Genomic DNA, 21,162 nt, shown 5'->3' on the forward strand with positions numbered 1-21,162 from the left:
ATTTTGGTTGTGGTTCTTAAGGGATCTTAATGTGTATCCCTTACAATTATTCTAATTCATTAATCTTATATGGAATTGTGAATCCTAGCACTACTCTCCTGGGTTCTGCCTTTGGTCAAATGGAGTCAGATTTACATGGTGAGCTTCAGAAGAGGCAGGGATCATCCTTCTGCTCAGTACTGGGACTGGCCCCTGTGCTCTGCTGTCCTGATCAGTCAGCAGGGCAGCTGGAGGGTGCTGGGGCCAGACTTTTCTTTAGTGTTTTGGTAAAAGTCTGTTTGCTCTGCAAACTTTGGGCAAAGCAGAAAATGGAAAATCATCTGTGTAAGAGCACATCAGTGTGACACCAGTTCTATTTTATCCAGTGCTATAAAAATTACTGTAAACCCAACAGTAAAACCTCCAGCAGCATCAGCTGCAGGACCAGAGAGGATCAGCAGGCACCCCCGGTCATTGCAGAGTGCGTATCGCAGAGATCAGGGGCGCTGCCAGCGAGGCCCGAGCGCCGCGGGCCTGCGGATGGGCGGCAGCGCTGCAGCCCCGCCGGCCCTGAGCCGGGCCCGGGCAGCGGCAGCGCCAGGCTGGGCCGGGCAGAGCCAGGCTGGGCTCAAACAGAGCCAGGCAGCGCCAGGCAGGGCTCAAACAGAGCCAGGCAGCGCCAGGCTGGGCTCAAACAGAGCCAGGCTGGGCTCAAACAGAGCCAGGCAGCGCCAGGCAGGGCTCAAACAGAGCTCGGGCAGCGCCAGGCAGAGCCAGGCTGGGCTCAAACAGAGCCAGGCAGGGCTCAGGCAGAGCTCACTCACAGCTCACCCAGTGCTCAGGCAGGGCTCACCCAGCACTCACTCACAGCTCACCCAGCGCTCAGGCAGAGCTCACCCAGCGCTGCTCCCGGCACCGCTCCCGGCTCTGCCCGGCCAGGCTGAACCAGCTCACATGGGGCTCTCACGGTGCTCCCCGAGCTGCCATTTGTCCCTGCCCCGGGCAGGTGAGTGGGCAAAACAGCTCCCTTTTGGAAATGAACCCTTCGCTGGGTCTGGCTTTCAACTCTGCTTCAGCAAGGGTGAGCTTGAATAAGGCATAAGCTTTAATAATAACACACATTCTAATGGTAAAGGTAAGAATTTGGCCCTTGGATGGATGAACTGTCCTTCAGGCTGGCTCAAATCCTGTCATGTCTAATAGGGTTTCTTTTATGGAAGAAAAGTTGAGTTTTCAAGCTTAATTTAAAAAGAAAAAGGAACGAAAATTGCCCTGGCCACTTAAGAAATGCCCTTTTTAACACAATCCCTGCTCAGGGAGGACACCTGCAGCAGGGTCATCTCACCTAACTTTAAATGTCTGCAGGGCAGCTGGCTGCCTGAGAGCCCCTGTGTCCCAGCCCACACTCCATTCACTGAACAGAGAAAATGGGAGCTTTCAGGACACAATGCAACTGACCTATTTTAGGTATCTGCTTCAGGATGAGATGAATCAGCCCCAGCAGCGCCTGTTTCTCTCTGTTGTCTATAAAGGGAGTCTGGCAAATATACCTCTGGCCAGGTAAATACCACCCCCATGCTGAATACAAGCAGAAAGAAATGCACAAAAATGCTCAGAATGGGACTAATTCATACCATTCACACCACGTTGCAAGCGAAGCATTTAAGACCTACAGAGCGGAAGAAGCACTCCAATTAGCTTTAATATGAAGCTAGAAGGATCCTGGTAACACAAGGAAATTAATATCTAGGCAGCAGCTCCCTAGAGTAATTGCACAGTTGTTACAAAGGGAAGTTGCACAAAATTACCATTTGCAAGGCTGCAGCAAACAAAAAGATAATATCTTGATATAGGCCAGGACAGGGATCTGAAGGATCCAAACATCCAAAGTTCAACTCACACAGCTGAACCACTACAGGTGGAAAAGCATGAAGAGGGTGACTGATAGAAGAGCAAGACACCTGCAGTTCAACTTGGGTTCATATGAGACACACAAAGAGCTGGCTCAGAAATCTTCCAATAGAGTATTAAAGAAAATATGAGTGATCCATGGTCATACTAGTGACTGATGTCTGCTTGCCTGCATGGATAACCAGCCATGAAAAGTGAATAAAGGATTCAGTGAAAGGACTGAAAGGAAAACTTAAGTATTCCAGCTTTGCTACTTGGTCTAATGGATGACACTGTCTCAGCCTAAAAGCCTCATCCCAAGGTTTGTTCCTTAATACCTCCATGGTCAGAACAATTTATCAGTGTCTGAACATGACCACCAGCATGCCCATTAACTGAATCAGTCTGGATGAAATTTAATTGCAGACAAAGAAAAAAATGTGTTGTAGTTTACGGATGGCATTTTCAAACTTGGGAAAACAAATTGAAGAGAAAAAAAATCCCACCAGTTTTCAAGTGATTTGCATTCCCTGCTTTCCCTACTATATCAGAGATTCAACACTTCCAGTGTTGCTAGTACTATCAGGACAGAAATGACAATCAAAATATTCACAGCTGATTACATACACAGCTCTGTCAGCCCTGTACCTATCACCTATGTCCCTGTAATTCAGTGTCACGCCTTGAGATTCAAGAAAAGCTGGTTCTGTAGACAAACTAGACTAATCACAAGTATGATTTTCAAAAAATACACATATGAAGAGACACAGCTTGTATTTTAGTATTTCAGAAATAAATCCTAGTAACATCTACTGGTGATCAGCTAGTATCTCCTTATCTGGCCTGATCTCTCACATAGGACTGTGTGGTGCTATCAGCTTCAGGAAGTGTAAGTATTTATAGCAGACTCCTCTTGGCTGCTTTAGAAGTGTGGACAGAAAACAGTTGAATTTCTGAGGCACAATCACTGTTGGCTGGAATGTAAAAGTCAGCTTTTATCACTCCAGCAAAAGCTGGCAACATCCAGGCATGGTAGCTCAAGGACAGAGCTGGCTCCCAGGCCAGATGGAGCCCGGTGCAGCTGCATGTCCCAGGTCACTGCTGTGGGGACACCAAGGTCACTGAGAAGATGCTGGAAAGTTTAGGGCTTTAGGAGCCAAATGATCATCTGAGTCTTGAATCCCGAGGATCCCCAGGTTGGTTTTGTCATGTTCATACAAATCTGCTCTCTAATATACTTTAAAACTTTGCTTGATTTTAAAAACAAGATTCTTCATAACTTTTCCTAACATCTTAAGATGCAAAATAATATTTAGCTATGAAGTCATCTTCCCTAGCAAGATTTCAAAAATCTGATGTAATTATTACTTTCTAAAGATCATGGGCTGATTTCCTGAAGAGTAACATTCCAGGTGTGTAACAAGGGTCTTCCAGTTTTAGATTTCTACCAACATTTATATCGGTTAAGCTTTGAGAGCTTTTCTTTCCTGATACAGCTAACAGCTGCAGTCTTGCTGCTGTTAGGAGAGAGGGACAGTTTTGCAAAAACTCATTATTAATTTAAGCCATCATTGTGCATGGTTTACTTCCTTTACAAGAGGATTACATGCTCCTTCCAAAGGCACTGAGTACAGGGCAGTGGAGTTCAGTTTATATTTCTGCCACTTTGCAACTCATCCCATGAGTGGAGAGAAGGTAATGGTATTTATGATACATCTCCTGAGGCACTTTTTTTTTTTTACTTTTCAAGAGTCCTAGTGTGCAGATAAGTTACTGCTCCATTATCATAAATGTAGAGAAGAAAGAAGCAGGGTTTTTACCGTATGAGAGCAAGCCTGTCTTTTTCAGATGGATGATCATCGAGCCACTGGGAGTAGCGGGCAATGGACCACTCAGCCCTCTGGTACAGAGAAACACAAACACCAATTACACAAAATGCAAAGAGGGAAACACACACACCAATTTCAGAATCATAGATGACATAAATGAAAGCCACATGAGGCTCTCAACACTGCAGTGATGCAGAATGAATTAAGAAATCAAAGACAATTAACAGGAATAGCCCAGTATGTTATTTGGGAGCTCAGAGGTCATCTCCTACATCAGCTGTTGGCCCATTTCTGACAGGGTTTTTATCTAGATTTCCTGCATCTTACAAGAGAAGGATTCCAGCTAATTTGCAGTCTGGGGAAAGGTCTGCAACTTCTACTGTGAGCTGACAGAACAGTAAAGAACTGAGAGTCTATTTAATATCAGGTTATTGTACCCCTCCTATTAATCAATCAATCAATTAATTTAGTAAACCAATTATTATAATGCCTTTTCCACAATAAAAACAAAACAAAAAATTACATAAAATATGCATTTGAATAACTTTAACTAAAACAGCTAGGGCAAACTACAATGCTCGTTGCACCTTAGGACATCTGAAAATAAAAGACAGGTTGATCTTATTACCTGGAAGGGTGATTTTAGCTCTGGTGGTGCTCTTGTAAATAAGAACTGAAGAATAATGCTGAATGGAATAACCTCTCCCAGAGCTGGGCTACTGGCAATATGCTCACTGGTCTGGAACAGAAGTGGTCTGGAAAAATGTAACAATACACTCATTAAATGAAGAAAAAGCTTATCTTATGCATTAGAAAAGTGCCTCTATGTGGTGGCAATACTGAGTTAGGATAGAACCATTGAGTTTTTTGCCCCTACTCTGCATCTTGAGTTTCCAACACAGGTCCAGTTTGCAAAAATTTACAGCAGTTGCCTATTGTAATTAAAAAACACAGGACTGTAAATTTTGTATTTCAGTGAAAACATTTAAGGTAAGTATAGAATTCGCTGTCATACAGAAGATGTACTGAAAGCAACACAAAAAAGTACAATTTGGCCAACATTTGCATGACAAAGATTGTTAAATCATAGTTATACTCTGCATAAAATTTAAAAGAACTTTAATCTATTTCTAATTTGCAGGTGGGTGTTGCCAAAAAAGCTCTCAGTTCAATCAGAACTAACAGGAGGTAATAAATCAGTTTTGAAATACAGTTTAGTCATACTGGGGCTGCAACTCACCTGAATGACCTCAGCTGTCTGTAAGACTTTCCCAAGTCAGAGACTCGGCGGCACAGCGGTGCTACTGCCAACTCCATCTACAAAACAGTTCCATTTGAATTAGATTCCCTCAAAACATAACACCTGCTGTTGAAGTAGCCTGTCTTTAAGCAATAATCCAAACTTGCAGACTAAGTCAGTGACTTCTCTCTGGTGGCTGAACTAAGACAAGAAGCTCTCTTTTCCTTTCATTTATGTTGCCCAAGCCAAGACGTCTGCCTTTTTCTTGGCAACACAATAAGCATTTCGTGACAAATGACAGAGACAGTCTGTGCATAACAACAGAAGGGGCCTCGTGAGCTTTCTGAGACTAAAGCTTTGTTTCTTGCAGCAGGTTTATTTTGTTGGTGATGAGTTTCCTAATGAAGCACTTTTGTCAATATCCCAAAAATCTGACCACAGCCTGGGAACAAAGCAAATCTAGGCAAGTCTCCACAAACCACTGCTAAAGCAGTAAAACTGCAGGCACATTTCAGCTGGACACGCTTTCCTTTGGTGAAGGACAAGGTTAAAATTATTCTTTCTTGAACAGCAGGCCCCAAATTTTGGGGCAAAAAACCTATACAGATTAGATAGAAGGCAGCTGTGATCTGTTGCCAAGGGGCCATATGGAATCATGGTTAAAGAGTACGACCATTACTTCCATACTTATTTTCATACTGTTGGGTTTCTGGGTTAGAGCAGCCATCTTTAAAAACAATCAAGTTTAAAACACTTTCTGTTGTTGAAGCATGCGAGTTCAGGTTTTTTGAAGAAGAGCCAGGCTCCACTTGGGTTTTTACCTCTAAATTCTGTCACTGGCTCTTCATTAACAGTGAGGACACAGAAGTGAGAAAGAATAGTTTCCCTTCTGGAACATGAACATTACACAGCAAAATTTCAGTTAATGTGCACACCAATACAAAGACCACCACTTAAAAACCCCTGCAGGTAATTTTACTCAGACATGGCTTAAGTCTTTATTTTTTGCATTCCTGAAGTGTCAGCCAAATACGGGATCAAGCTTTATTCTCTGTTTTTTAAAATCCCCAACTTGAAAGACTATTCAGACTTTGATTTACATATAATGCACAATTAAACTAAGTTTCAAAGGATGACAGCTAAAATAAATAACAAGATCAAAACCACCATACAGTGAGTTTCCCTTGTAAGTAATATTGCTGAAAGAGTTTCAAAGTGTTTGTGATATGACACTGTTTACAGTGAAGTCTAGTACTATAATATTATTTTTTCCAGCTGCACCATTTCCTCAGACAGAGATGGCTGCTGGGCCACCAGCTTCACCAAGAGCACAAAACTTTGCTGGGATTCCAGCATGAACAGGGTGCAGGGAACTATGATGTCATAGTTCATCTAAACCCAGAAGAACTTAAATTAGTGAAGAATGCAAATCAAGGCTATATACTTCAGGCATCCCTCTTCAAAAGCAGGTGGCAGGATAAGAGTCATCTCACCAGCTTCTCAAAATCTACAGGTTCTTTTCAAAGGCAGTGGCAAGAAATAACCACTCTTGGGCAGGGATGCACCTTTCTCCAAGGTGGACACCTGAAATAGGTGAGGTGCATCATGTTTGTAGGAGTAATCCCCTACCTGACCCTCAGGCACAGCTGGGAAAACCACAGGGTCCAACCCAAGCATCTTGGCTTCCCATGCAGACCAGGAGAGGTGGAAAGCAGTGGGGAATGCCCCACAGAGCTTTCCCAAGGGCAGTGCACAGCCACTGCCTGAGCCCGGGGACCTCTGTGTACCTGCCCACATCAGGCACTTCCAGGCCACTTGAAATCTGCATTTTATAGAGATAGAATGGAGAAGAAAGTGAATAAAAAATCCAGGATATAAGGAAATAAGGAAATAAGGCTCCAGACCTGAGTAACAGCCTGGCTTCCTTTTGCCTGCTACACTTTTTGGTCCCAAAATCTTTAGGCTGTGAAATGGCCCCTCTCTACACCCTGAGGATGAGGTCACCTCTCCTGCAAGCAGGTGGGAGGTCAATGTCCCTGTGGCTCAGGAGCCACCAGCTGCTGTGCTGAATCTGCTGCACAAGGGAGCGAGGGCATGCTCCCAGGGAAGGCAGGCTCTGCAGGCGCTGCTGCAGGAGGGGCTCCAGCTCCAAGCTCCAATGAAGCACGTTCAGCATGTTGTTCCCCCAGGAGCACAGGTGGGAGCCAAGAGGCTGGTGTGCCACACAGGATCAGGAGCAAGCAGCCAAAACAAGGCTAACCAAATATGCTTTGCTGCATCGTGATACAAGACCCCTACAGATCCTGAAAAACAAATGGGAGCAAGACTGATTTCTCCAGAGCTTCGTTTCAGGCATCATTATTGGCTGGGGGCAGCTGGAGGCAACTGATATCCTGCAGGAACTGGTGTCCCAGCTCTGGCGGGAGCTGTGGGCTTGTAGCTGTGAGGGACCAGGGAGAAGATAATTCCTTTAGGCTCTTTAGAGACTTTGATAACAGGCAACAAACTGCCAGCCTGACTTGCGGAAACAGAGATGCGCAGATCAAACGGTACTCGTGGGGGGAAGACACAACAGCATAGCAGAATATAATTTTGCTTAATAAGTTTTAAAAGATTGTTTCGCTCCTGGAACATAACATGAAGTAATGAGACGTTAAGTGAAACCTTCTACAGCTTAACCAATTCCTTATTAAAACAAATTTAAATGAATTCTCTTGAATATACTTCGTGGTTTCCATAAATTAAAATTTTTAGTCTTAAGTACTAAAGAAGAAAAATTACTTTGGAAAATTCTATTACTTCATCTTCAACCTTTATTCACTGTAGGAAATTATTAGTATTGCTAGAACTAGATCGATTTAATGGCAGCAGATGGTGGATTCGTGAAGTAATAGCTGCCAAAGAAAAATATTGTTTTTAAGCTTTGCAGCATACTATACTATCTCACATTGACTCATGAAGAGTGGGAATGAGTGAAAACTAATGTGGTAAAAATGTACATAAACCACAGAAACTCTTTTTTTTCTAACTTTACAATGCTAGTTTTTGTGTTATAACCCAATCTCTCTCCAATAAACAGCATAATTCACACAATAACTGTTTTCTTTCCTTGAATTTTAGGTGTTTATCTCATCCCAGTGACACGGTGGGATGCTATGGCATCCTTCTGCTGTCACAATCACTTCTGAGGCCACTGAGAGGGGTTTAGTGTCTCTGCTGAGCACTGTGCCAGCCCAGGAGCAAGTGCTGGGGAGGAACCACTGGGCTGGAACAGCTGCTGTTTTCAAGGTGCTGGAATTGGGCAGAGAGCTGAGCGTGCATCACTTCTGGTTGTGTTACCTGTCATCACCTGAAACGGCATCAACTGTTGATTCACACAGCCAGCTCTACTCCAGCAGCCTCTGCTGTGATAACAGCTAGGGTTTCAGAGCCTGTCAGTGAGCTCTTACATCAGGGGATGCTTTTGGCTGTTGGCAGCCGGTATTTGTATTTTGTGTGCAAGGCCTCTCACTCAGCCACGTCCTGTGGACTTTACATATAAAAGGGTAAGTAGTATTTTCTGCTTCTTTTCCAAATTTTCCTTCCAAACTGTGAATTTGAAAATTCAAACACTCAGGTTAAATTCAGTGATAAATCAGGTGTTCAAGCAGTAATTTGCAACCACAGAGGCTTGATGTGATATTGTCATTAGCACAGAATCCAAGGGGAGCATTAGGAGATGAATGTACTTGCCAAAAAGCAAGCAGCAGATAGAACAGAAGAAGGCCTAATGACTTGTTTCTTTTAGCTTTGTTCAAAACCCATTGCTTTTCCATGATTTATTCATGTTAGTTTGCTATGCTTTGCAGGACACAGTGGCAGGTGCCTGCCCAACATATGCTTCATTTCAATGGTTAATGCTATCTAAGCCCAAAAAGGCAATATTATCTTTTCTTCTGATATGACTCTGCCATAGCCCATGGCTAGGTGGTCAATTATCTGTTGAACTATTCACTGGCTGGCCATATTGAAAAAAATACATCACATGCCTGGCTTCTCTAATTGGATTATGTTCAGCAACCCAAGGGTAAAGTTAATATGTAGTCTAGATACAGATAATGCATACATATTGAAGAGTGCTTTAAAAAAAAACCATAGTGAAGTTATTTTTTAGTGCCTATTGTGGTATTTTCAAGATCTCTCATTACTTAAACAGCTGTTTTTTCAGCTGGAAAATCTTAACATTAAATTTTTAGCAATTACATTTCCTCCTGGCCAAGATGAATTCCAAGTTTCTAAATGTTACCTCAAAATGCGTTTTTCTAGCCATTCACCAGGAGAGAATGCTTTAACAAGCAAGGGAGCAGAAGAGCTGAACTATTACATGAAAGAAGCTGGCCTTGAAGGGAAGTGCAATTTGATTTCTCCCCAGTGCAGCAGTTCCAAAACAGCTGATGTTTAAGTAAATCCTTCAGCTGAAACACCTCTAAAATAACACACATCAGCAAATAATTCCCTCTTTCCAGGAAGTTAATTAGCACTAAACATTAAATGTATTTTAGCTTTAGTAGTTTCTGTCTTTATGACTACAACTGTGATTACAGCATCCTGCTGCTCTCATTTCTCTGTAAGAAACTAGAAAGCAAATTTTTTAGGAAAACTTATAAAAAGCACTTTTACACTTGTATCATCATGTTTGATCAAATGAGCAAATCTGTCTTCATTTAAAGAAATCCAAATGCCTAATAATCTTGCTTTTTTTTTTTTTTTAATGTAACATATTGAATCAGGAAACCAAATTCTGACCATCATCTAGCCAGCAGGTAGGAACAGCTCTTCTACACTAGAATTTAGCATTGTAAACTTCTACCATAAAAACATTTTTCTAGGAAAATTCAATAAAACCCAAATATTTTGCAGTAATTTTTTGAGAAAGACTAGAAGAATTAGTGGCAGCATTAACTGTACCCAATGAAAACAGTCTGAACACAGTACTGAACAATGCCAAAAATCCCAACCATAAATGATGCCTAGATAAGAAATACAGAAAAGCATATAGAGAATAATATTAGCTCTTACAGGACCAATAAAAATAGTTCATGCTTTGCTGCATTTTCCAGCACTTCCACCAGGTTATAGGAAGGCTTGAACTACAAGCCACAATCCCAGCTTGTGCCTAAGTGCTGTAACAACTCTGAACACCAAGCAAGTTAAAAGGTCCTGTGGAGAAGAACTTGCACTCCCCAGAAACAGAAGTGTTGAAAACCATCAGGGTTGCTGGCTTGCTTGCCTCTAGGAGAACAATTATTTTTCAGTCTGACAAGTACTGAATTAAAAAGTGAAATTTAGTATTAAATATGTGAGTATTGAATTATGGGCACCTTGAAAATACAAAACTAAATAAAACAAGCTGATTTTGGTGTATATAGGAGTGAGCTGAAAAGTAATCTTGTGCAATTGCTTGCATAAAAACCAAGAGCATGAAAAGAGCTGAACTCAGCCTGGAAATGTTTCAAATGAGACTCCCAAGGAGCTGTGGCACTGCACAATAACAACCTTGCAGTGCTGTGCACATTTCCTAGGGCTTGCAATGTTCCTGTGTTCCTGTAAGCACTGATTTACATGTAATCACATTAATGATATTCAGGCATATTTCAAGCCTATCATAGCTCTGTCTACAGCTGCCACAGTAGCACACACCTGGTCTCACTGCTGAGAAATCTGTAATGCACAGGACAGCCCAATGCCACACTGACACTGCAAACAGGGTAAAACAGAGAACTCAACAGAGAAGTAATTCCTGATGTATGAGTAGCTGAGCCTCACTCCAGAAAATTGGCTGTTTTGCACCTCAGCAAACCCAGTTCTGAATGAAGAGAACTTGAAATCCATTTTCTCCCTTCTCTGTGGACACCTGTTGTTTTGAGGCAACTTATCAGTTAAGACAAGTTTTCAGTGCAAAAATTTTCAAATCAGACTCTCAGCCAAAGCTATTCTTGCTGAGTATAAGGCAGCTGTAACTCTGTGAGTGCCCTGAAAGAATGTGAAGAAGCATGAGATACCCAAAATCTGATGCAATCAAAGGTTATTTGATTCACTGCATGTGTGTTTATAATAAGAACTCAAACTAATCAAAGCTTCTGGACAGATCTCTGCCCAGGTCTTTTGCTTGCAAGCAACCCACAATACCAGACAGAGTTTTAGATCTCAAAAGTCAGTTCTGAGCAGAAACATGTAACCCTTTTTTTGCATAGAGAAAATTCAAAATTACAAGACAGAATACAAGTAAAAACAGTTTATAAACAAACCTACTCCTACACACAGTGTCTTTCCAGGCAGGTTGCTTCCTTTGGGTTTGGCTTTAGTCCAACAATGCAGTGCCTTTCTGGGACTGCAAAAAACCCCTGCACATGGCACTTATGGCCATTTGGAAAAATTTATCCTTCTCATCAAGCCAGCAGACCAGCTAAATACCTGCTCCCTACCCTCCTCAGCCAAAAGCAGCAGCAACCTCTCCTAGTCCTCACTAAAGCTGCCTTTACACCAGGACTCCTGGCTGGGTCAGAGCAACAACCACCTTCCTGCCAGGCTCCCAGGAGCTGGCATCGTGGGCACGTGCACAAAATCCACCAGGCTTTGGGGAGGAGCACACACATCCCAGAAAACGTGGATATAAGGCAGCACTTGCAGAATGTTTCAGTTCTTTTCCTTCCATCCTGAGCAAGAGGACAGAGTGTCCAGGCCATTCTGGACACTACAGCCCCTGTGCAGCCCAGGACACCCAGAGGAGCTCTGTGCAGAGATGCTCCAAGGCACAGAGGGAGAGCTGAGTTGGCTCCTGCAGATGGTTGGACACAGATTTCTTGTCTTAAGCCCACTTTGAAACAAGCCAAGAATACAGTGCAATGTGAAGAAAAGGAAAACACAAGCTCCCAGATGCAGCAACAGTTGAAGGCAGGAGACAGAAATGAATGAAAACCCTTTTTTTTGATACTGTGGTACAAAAGAAATCAGAATATTTATCTCTACACAGTTGTCCATTGGGGAGTTATACTCAGCACAGTGGGGAAGACCATGCAAATTCCTCTACACTCTATGGAAATATATCTTCATTTTTCATTTAAAAGGTAGTCCATGTCAGAACAAGAAATATCAATGTTTAAAAAATTATAAAGAAGTTATATTTTTAGATTATAACACATGCTTAGATCTGATGCTTTTACTGTACAATCAGGTGAAAATATTTTCCAAATTTATATGACTTACTTTAGTTAAAATTAGCATAAATTACAAAAATTATCTCTATTCCTTCCACAGGAAGAGTCAAGTGTCCTTTTTTTGCTTCCAATTTTATGCCATTGTCTTCAAAATAGAGAAGGGAATGGAACCTTCCCGCTGAAAGCAATTGAAAACTTCCCCTTCATTTCTGCAGTTAAGGGCTGATTTGCTATTTTTGAGTAATGAATAAAAAAATTTTACTCAGGAGTGTGTAATTCACAGGCAAATGATAGAAAGCGGCCACAAGAAGGAGTGGAGGTGGCAGCAATTCCTTCCTCTCTGCCTTCCTCTCCTACCTCAGTTACCTGCCAGCCAAAATCAGCACTCAGTATGCAGACAGCTGGTGCTAATTACCTTTTCCACTTGGATAATAATAAATGGCAGCCTCAGATTGATCCATGGATGCCTGATTCTTTGGCACATTAACCATACAGTGGTACTGCAGACAAATTAAATTTTGATATAGTAGATAACACAGACATGTAGTGGATATGTATCTGGCAATTTCTTTTGTTCAGACCTGCACAGGAGTTAAGCAAAGCTGAGATGCAGATCAGTCAATTGGGTCACGAAGACAATCTCACAAGACAACTGTCCTTCTGTTTTCCATAGGGCAGCTCTTGCCCAGGATATTGATGTTTCTTTAGCTTGTCTCCTTCACTGCAAAGCAGCTGAGCTAGCCATTAACCACTGTGGGCACCGTGATATATAGAGTGATTAAGGAAGTGACACACCATATTCCATTAGCAGAGAGAGAAAGAATGAAGTGAATGAATGGTGGCAAATGATGGACGTGCCACAGAGGTTGGCCAAGTGGGACAACATGCCAAGATGCAGCTGAATTTAAATGCAACATTCACCTGGACAGGAAGCTGTCAGACCTCCCTGAATGTGCTTTACAGTGGTGAGGGATCTTCATTGACTTAGTGGATGCATTTCTCAGGATCCAGTATCTTATCAGAGAGGATGTTTAGACCTGGAATGCACCCATCTCTACAACTGCCTGTTTACACTTCAATGGGGACAAAAGCATTGATACATTTCAGTGAAATGACACTAAAAAGCAGAAATCAGCACTGAGGGTACCTGTGCAAAATCCGCTGCCAGGCGCATCTTCCCACCTTCTCCGAGGGGCCTGATTAGACTGGCATTGCGAATGAAAAGCTCAATTGCTCTCTGAGCCATGGCTTCAGTGTTATCAAAGACAAAGTCAAAACACTCAAAGTGTCTGAAGTAGTCGCTCATGACTCTTGCTATAAAACCCTGAAGCTCTTTCATGTAGAGAGAACAAGGGACATCTGGTTTTCCTGAGCTGGATAATGATCTGGAAAAAAAAAAACATGAGAAGAAAAAGAAATAGGGGCAGCTAAATTCATCTTTAAAATACAACTAAAACCTATAGGATTCTTTTAAACTTTTTTCCTACCCCATCAAGTCATGACATGAATTGTAGAGTCTCATTTCTTCTCAGAATATGGAGCATGTAACTCTCTCTTAAACTATAGTCAGAAAATATCTCTTTATCAGCCATGCCCATGAAGAATTAAAAGATGAAACAAGAAATAACAAGATAAAGGGCAATACCCCACTTCTACCCAACCTGCAGAGCCTTCTTCAATTTGGAGCCTACACCTGAAATCCAGATCCTAAATTTGAATGTCCCAGTTGTTGATTCAAAACTCTAAAGTGGATCATAAAATATAAATGTAAGTCACAGGGTTACTAATTTAACCTGTCAATCCCAAACCTGTTCTTTGCATAGAATAAATCTCTGAGATTCCTCCAAACCCAGGATTACAAAGTCAGTATCACAGAAGCAGCACAGAAGCCCCTGGATACAAACCAATCCTCCTTCTCTTTCTCTGACTGACAGTCAGGTCAAAGAGCTCTTCCAAACTTACAAGAACACACAGGCTATCTAACAAAACTTAGCCTTTGGCTGGAAATTGTTTGCCCATCTAGAGAGGTATTGTGCTACTGGTGCCAAAAGAGGGTGAGGGTAAAATGTGGTTTAAAAAAAATTCAAAAGGAAAATTCAAAATGTCTCTGAAAAGATAGTATTTTCAGTCAATTTTCAAGACAGAAAACAGGACAATTGATGATGATACAAGCAATGTCGGAACAGGCATGACAACCAAAATAAAATTTAGGAAGGAAATCTCAATTATATTTGGTATGTAAAGAATCCTGGAAATTTTAATGAAAACACACTGGGAAAAATAGCATAACATACTGAACCTGAGATTTAAATTTTTTTTAAAAGTTAATTTTAACTATTACATCACAGGCTACAGGCTTTGAGAAACAGGAATACTGACAGTTCTGAAGACTGTCCAAAAAAACCCACATTTTGAAAGCAAAAGGGCTTTTTTAAGCACCAAAATGACCTCTTGTCAGTTTTCTTTTTCTATTTGAAAGATTTTTACTCAACAGATATGAACAAAAAAAGGGGGAGGGAGAGAAGACAGATGCTACCTGATTAATTTGTTTCAACAGATAGGCGTAATTCTGCTTCCTGTGTTCATTAACCATAAAGCATCACCTTCCCCTCAACAAACAAGCACTCTTGCTTCAAGGACATTGTGGCAATAACAATCTATTACACACATGCAGGACATCTTACTCAAGCAATGGTGAATTTAAAAGATATTTCTAGTTACCCAGAAAAATCTTCCTGGTGCATAGTGATGATGATAGCTTCCACTGAATCTCCTACAGAGTTCAGTAGCGGCTGAACAGCACTACCCATTAGATCATGGACTGCCTAAAATAGAATAAGAAAAAGGCAGAAGTAAGGAAACAAAAACTAGAAGCATTTGCATTTTGACACCTCAACAATATGTTAAGAAATAGTTCATTTTATCAGTGCTTTTTATTATTTTGCATTAGAAAATGCTAAAGAGGAGAACCAAACATTTCTCTCTAACTGATTTTAACAGTAAAGCAGAGAAATAAGGCTGCTTGCTGCTTCTGTGTAAAGCCTTCCCTCAAAAAGGTGCACAGCAATTTGGCATTCCCGGTTTGTACATGTACATGTTTTGGTGCACACTTGGCTCAGCTGTTCATTCCCCAGACACAAGCTGCCCTTCATTCCCCTGCACACAGCCCCTCCCAGGTCAGTGCCCAGCAGGACAGACTTGGAGAGCTGTCAGCCACAGAGGCTGCACTGCCATCCACATCCCCCTCCAGGAAAGTACCAGGTCACATAAAAATTATAATTTGATGTCTGTCGGGGGAGGAAGGGGGTAATGAAGGATCCAGCTATTGCTGTGTGAATGCTGCAGAGAAAGACATTTATTTTCACAGTCAGATGACTTCTATGTCCTGACCATTACGAGAGTATTCTGAATACAAGCATGACTCAAGCACTGATTTGGCACAGGTAACACATATGTAGCTGCAGACACAATAAATCAGAAATGTCAGAATATTTGTACACCTGTTACCGAATATACTGATGTAAAATAATAGGTGGGAAATAAGTGCCCATTTTAAGTGTAACAAGCAAAGCCAAGCTGAGCCCTATCCCTGAAGCATATGGACATTCAATTACCTTTAAGGCAGTTGTGACCGTTTGCTCAGCAGCTGCTGGAAATGAGCTCTGACTGGTAATAACCTAAAAATTGTAAAGTAATTGTTAATAGTTAGCATTCAACAAATTATTAGAATTCATAATATTCACCATGATTTAAAAACCTATTGAGTTATCCTTAGTAATGAGTGTTTACAGATAACTATCAAGTGTGCTTTAAACAGACAGAATTTTCAGTGCATCATCAATCCTTTGCTCTCAGATTTCCTATGGACTCTGCTTCCGCCTTGGCAAAGAAATGACTCAATGGAGTTAAGCTGAAATTTAGCTGAAGGGCTAACAGAATCAGAATAAAAATAACTGGTGTATTCTCCCACTGCTAAGTATAGAATTCAAGGAGGACTATACAAGCAGCTCTGTGGCAAATATTGGAAGCAATGGTTGTTCTTTCTCAGTATTATGACAATTACAGCACTACATGTTAAATAGTTGTTTATGTACAGCTCAAACAATACTAAAATTGAAAGTCAAGGAATGATCTGAAGGACTATTCTACCAATTTCCTTACAGTCTTGAACATGCTACACAATAGTATTTTGAAGCCAGATAAGTACTGAACTCAAAGACTGAATCATATCAGATCTCCCTCCAACACTAAGACACATGAGGTTCATTACTAAGTACATCAGAAAAAGCAGACTTAAAAGTTGATCTACCATCTGTTTGCAAAATCCAAGGAAATTTTATAGGCTTTTTAGCATTTTTAAAAATTCTTTGAACATATCCAGAGTCAGGAATACCCATGATCTTTTTTCTAATCAGACTAGGATTTAAATACGATTAACTGCAACTACCAATATAACTGTTTGGTTTAGTTTATAAAGACTGTGTAACAACTGGCATCACTAAATCAGTAAATTGGAATTATTCACAACTGTGCTTAGTCCTGAAAAAATTCCAGGCCAGACTTTAGTCACAGTAATAATGTATGCAGATATTTGTGAGCTACTGCTTTTCTTGATTTCACCCTTTCCTTCCTCTTTTCAGTTTAGCCACAGTTGTGGGAAAGCACTGAAGATCTCCTGCAAAATGTAAGCTTGGGCCGAAGCAGATGCAGCAAGGGGGCTATCACACTGATTAGTACAAGGACAGATAAGAAAAAACCAAGAGTTCAATTGTTTATACTCACAAAGTAATGACTGTCAGATGTGATTATTCTCTAGAAACATATTTTTATTCTTCTAATATTGGCCATTTGTCATACAGTTCATATAGTAGTGCTTACAAGGGCCAGCCCAGTCTCAAAGAGCTGTATAAATGCACAGCAAGGTGCAGCTCTTAACACAAAATTGGGCTCAATTTGTCAATAGTTCTCATCCACTAAACATATGCACACGATAGAACAAGCAGGTAACATTATGGCAAGAAGAGGAATGCCAAAGGAAGCCTACCTTCAGAACTGCCTGGTGCAGTTTGTACAGAGAATTGACCACGGCCACGTTCCTCCTTTGGCCCTCTGTCAGTGGCCCAATCACCTGGCTGGCGTCTCCTTGAGTAGACAGCTGCAGTGACCACAGAAATTGTTGGTACCAACTTTTTAAACAGTGTCTCCTCAAAGTTAACTTTGACCACAGCAAAAAGCCACAGGCCCTCACTACCCAGTGTTCTTCCATTTAACTCTTGTCTTGATTCATAGACTTTCCATCTTCAGATTAAAGAGCCTGAACAACAGCAACAGGAACCTTGGGAGACTGTCTCAGCTCCCAAACCACAGCACTGAGACCCAGATCTCCTGGAGATACCTAGTCCCAGCAAAACTTCAACTTTGTAATCTAAGAGTCAGGTGAAACCACCTACCTGACAAAGCCCAATAAACTCCCAGCAGCTCTTCTCTATGAGCAGCATACATTTTTCTGTACGCCCTCAGTCTGTCCTTCTGCCAACTACTCAAGCCTCTCCTTAAAAGCTCTGCTTTTTCAAATAGATGGCTTAGAGCTTTGTATGTATTACAGGCTTATAAGTCAACAGGAAAATAGAACTACAAGGACCAAAAGTGCTAGACCTGTCATTAAGGAGTTTTATCTATGAATCTTTCAGCAAAAATCAAAGAAATATTTCTTCATATTTAAACTGCACAAAGCATGCATTTTTTTATTATTATGACAGAAATGGAAGTTCCAGGATGATACATAAATAGCCATTAACTATGGAACAGTCTTGTAAAGATACCATTGCATGTATTTATAATTCAAACTATAATAAACTGCAATTGGTAAACAAACAAAATTTTTCTTGTACATTCAAAGCCACAGAAACACAAAGAACTGAAAAATGGTGATGTGAATTCTAGAAGCACATCTAAACATTGAAGCAAGAATACCTATTAATAGAAGGTTTTACTGAGATATAATTACCCAACTAGTTATCAATGTTTCAGGATACAAAATTATCCTCCAGGAAATCCCTGAAGACATCTACCTCCAAAAGTCTCTCAGTAAAAATATATTCAACTCACTGAGCAAATGGTAAAGATGCTTTCATGGAATGTGTCTAGACACAGTTGTAGGTCCTACAGAAAGCTCCTAAACTAAAACTGAGCATACAGTAATAATTGTTTAGGAGCAAAAGAAACAAACATAATATGAAAATTTTTAACTTATGAAAAACAGTGAATCTTTACTACTGAAAGTCTATTTTCATACTTCCCACAGCTTCCACACAGCATAAACACAGACAGCATACAAGCACAGTTATTTAGTATTTTCCAGCATTGTAAATGATGACATTTAGAGAGGTTTGCAAGCACCCAGGACCTCTGATTTATTCACAGCACTATGGTGACAATACCTGTTCATTTCTCCTAATTTAGGGATTATTTCAGGATAAATAGATTTCTGAGGCCTGTGTAGAAGGAAAGCTCTTTTACAATGTACCTTCAATTATTTGATATCAAAATGTATCCTTAAACTGGTTGACAAATATATTGTTGTGTCAGTATTTTTCTGCCTCCCTGATGAGAACAGCTATGTGAGCAACAACATCCCTGTTTCCTTCCAGATACTTCTGTCTGACAGACCTAACTGGTTTTCAGAATTCTGCTTCTCACATTTACAGCTTCACAGATTAATAACAAAACAGCTGTGGAAAGAAGGACCCTGTCCACCCTGCTGACCACCATCCCAGACACAAATAACCTTCTTTTCCGTGCTTTTTAAAGTACTGTACAGACAAATTTATACTTTTGCACTTTTACAACTATTAAACATAACAGATACTATTGAACCAGTAAAATTTTTCATCCCAGTCACTTAAATTTCAGTTCCTCAGAGTTGTAAAGGATTCACAATTATTTAGACATTGGACTCTGTCTCTCCTGCTGGTGAAAAAGCTTAATTGGTAAGTAGAACCATTAACGAGTACAAGCATAACCCTTCTGCAATAACAAGACATTCTTGCAGTCAGCAACAGCGCACAACAGCTTCACAGGCAAAATCTGACAATACCTTAAAAACAACTAATCCTTGTAAAACTGTTTACCATAATAGATTTCCTTTAACTAATCCACTTGAACTTTGACAGTTAGATGTGCTGATCCCTTGTACATCCTAAAACCCCTGGTATAAAGCAAAGAGGCTTGAAAAACTTGACTCTTGTAACTAGCAATTGGAGCTGGGTAGCACAGGGCTCTCTGGGACCATTTCTCCTGAAGGTGTGCCATGAGAACACCTGGAACCTACATGGGCAGGTGTGTGCTACCATTTACAGAAGTCTCTCTTGCTGCCACCACGATGGTTTCTCTGACTTTGCCTCAAGGCAGGAAAGTTCTGCACTCTGTCCAGTTTGGTTCATGTACCTACACTGTGTCACTGGCATGAGTCTGGAGTTCAGACAGTTTATCATTACTCCAATATTCTAATGCCTCAGGCTGAATTCTTAACACACCCCTTGTATCCATTATACAACCATGCATTCAGTTAGGAAAAATGTCATTATTGTATCTCCCTAGCTCTCAGAAACCAGGCTTATATGGCCCTTTTACTACAGACATAAACCACCCCTCAGTTTCTTTTCCAACATACTGGGTTTCATCAACGATTCGCATTTATCACTCTCTTTTATACAGAAAGTACTTTGAAAGTTCTGTGCTAGACACAGGTTATGTATTTAAACCCAGTGGTAGTGCAACTGTTCCTCTGTTATCTGGCCACTGGGGATTTCACTGTATAAATAGGTTAAGTCAAATAAGTGTGAAGCCTGTGTACATCTGGTCAGGCTGCCTGAAAGACACAGTCCACAGACCCTCTTTTTGATGAGGGCACTGGAGAAAAAATGAGATGTTTTTTAATCAGTCAGTTATATCCTGAAATGCAGAAGGCCAGGAAGGGTGAATTATGCTCAGCAGAAACAGGGGGGACAGAAGGGGTGACTTCATCCCAAATCAGAATCTATTTTGGGAAACAAGTGAAAGACCAAGTGCAGCTGAAGGCCAGATCCCATCTCCAGGGAGCTGTCAGTCACCCTGGGAGTTAGTCTGGTTTAAGCCTGCTGAAAACAAAGGAAAAGAAACGACGTTGAAGCCAGACCTGAATGAGCAGCAGCAACAAGGACTGTAATCGTTCCACATTTCTGTATCTGCCTTCAGTATAGCAATCGATTGCTTACACTCTTCACTTCAGATGGTTAAATTGTTTTTGCTTTTACCTCAAGCCTATCTACTATTTACAGTAATTTCATGGGCAGTAGCACAGGCACCCATTCTCCAGCAAGCATCAATTCTACAAGGGGTGTGAGCTCCCTTTGCCAACAGCAGCTAGGAGCACATTGCCAACATGGGATGCTCGTGAGGAAGAGTGAGGCAGAGAGGTGTCCTACCAGGAAATATTAGCCAGGACTATTGTGTCATGCATCCAGGCACTGGGACAAAGGCTGTGTCTTGTGGTGCCCTAAAAAATGTGAATGTGAGCTTCTGTCCCACGCAGAATTTAAAAACAGCAAGGGCAGCTGTTTACTGAAATGAGAAAGAAACACTGGGAGACTGTGCCTTTCTGACATATATATATCAGTGTTTCTCTAAAGTAGGAGGTTGAAATGTGCAGGTTCAATCCAGCAGCTGAATAGCTGGAGGAAGCTGCATAGAAGAATTTTGGGAGTTTCAAAATCTTATTCAACTGAATCTGAGACCTAAGCAGTAGACTGGTATCAGGTAGCCTACTGAACCAAAAAGGACACTTGTAGAAGCCAATACACAAAAAATGTCATAAAGAGGAACAAGCTGACTTCATGTCATCTGACTTACTTCAACCTGACATGATCAAGAAGCTGTAAGGCATGACTGGCACTGTGCTCTCACTGAATTCAGAAGTTCTTCCAAAAAAAAGTTTCTTGTAGTTTGTATCCCTTGGTACACCTCCATAGTTACACTGCTTCACCTCCAG

General features: G+C 41.1%; 1 protein-coding gene across 1 annotated transcript in view; it reads right to left on the bottom strand.

The window, feature by feature from the left end:
- Positions 1 to 21,162, bottom strand: part of COG5 (component of oligomeric golgi complex 5) — a 173,255-nt gene that overhangs the window by 5,813 nt on the left and 146,280 nt on the right. The window contains exons 15-21 of the mRNA XM_041405419.1: positions 17,179 to 17,289; positions 15,749 to 15,811; positions 14,856 to 14,959; positions 13,282 to 13,519; positions 4,939 to 5,015; positions 4,327 to 4,453; positions 3,690 to 3,769 (exon numbers count right to left, since the gene is read on the bottom strand). Of these exons, the coding sequence (XP_041261353.1) occupies positions 3,690 to 3,769; positions 4,327 to 4,453; positions 4,939 to 5,015; positions 13,282 to 13,519; positions 14,856 to 14,959; positions 15,749 to 15,811; positions 17,179 to 17,289 (800 nt within the window). The remainder of the gene's footprint in view (positions 1 to 3,689; positions 3,770 to 4,326; positions 4,454 to 4,938; positions 5,016 to 13,281; positions 13,520 to 14,855; positions 14,960 to 15,748; positions 15,812 to 17,178; positions 17,290 to 21,162) is intronic.

This window comes from Onychostruthus taczanowskii, unplaced genomic scaffold (genome assembly GCF_017590055.1).
Source record: "Onychostruthus taczanowskii isolate IOZ18803 unplaced genomic scaffold, ASM1759005v1 scaffold23, whole genome shotgun sequence".
NCBI lineage: Eukaryota > Metazoa > Chordata > Aves > Passeriformes > Passeridae > Onychostruthus > Onychostruthus taczanowskii.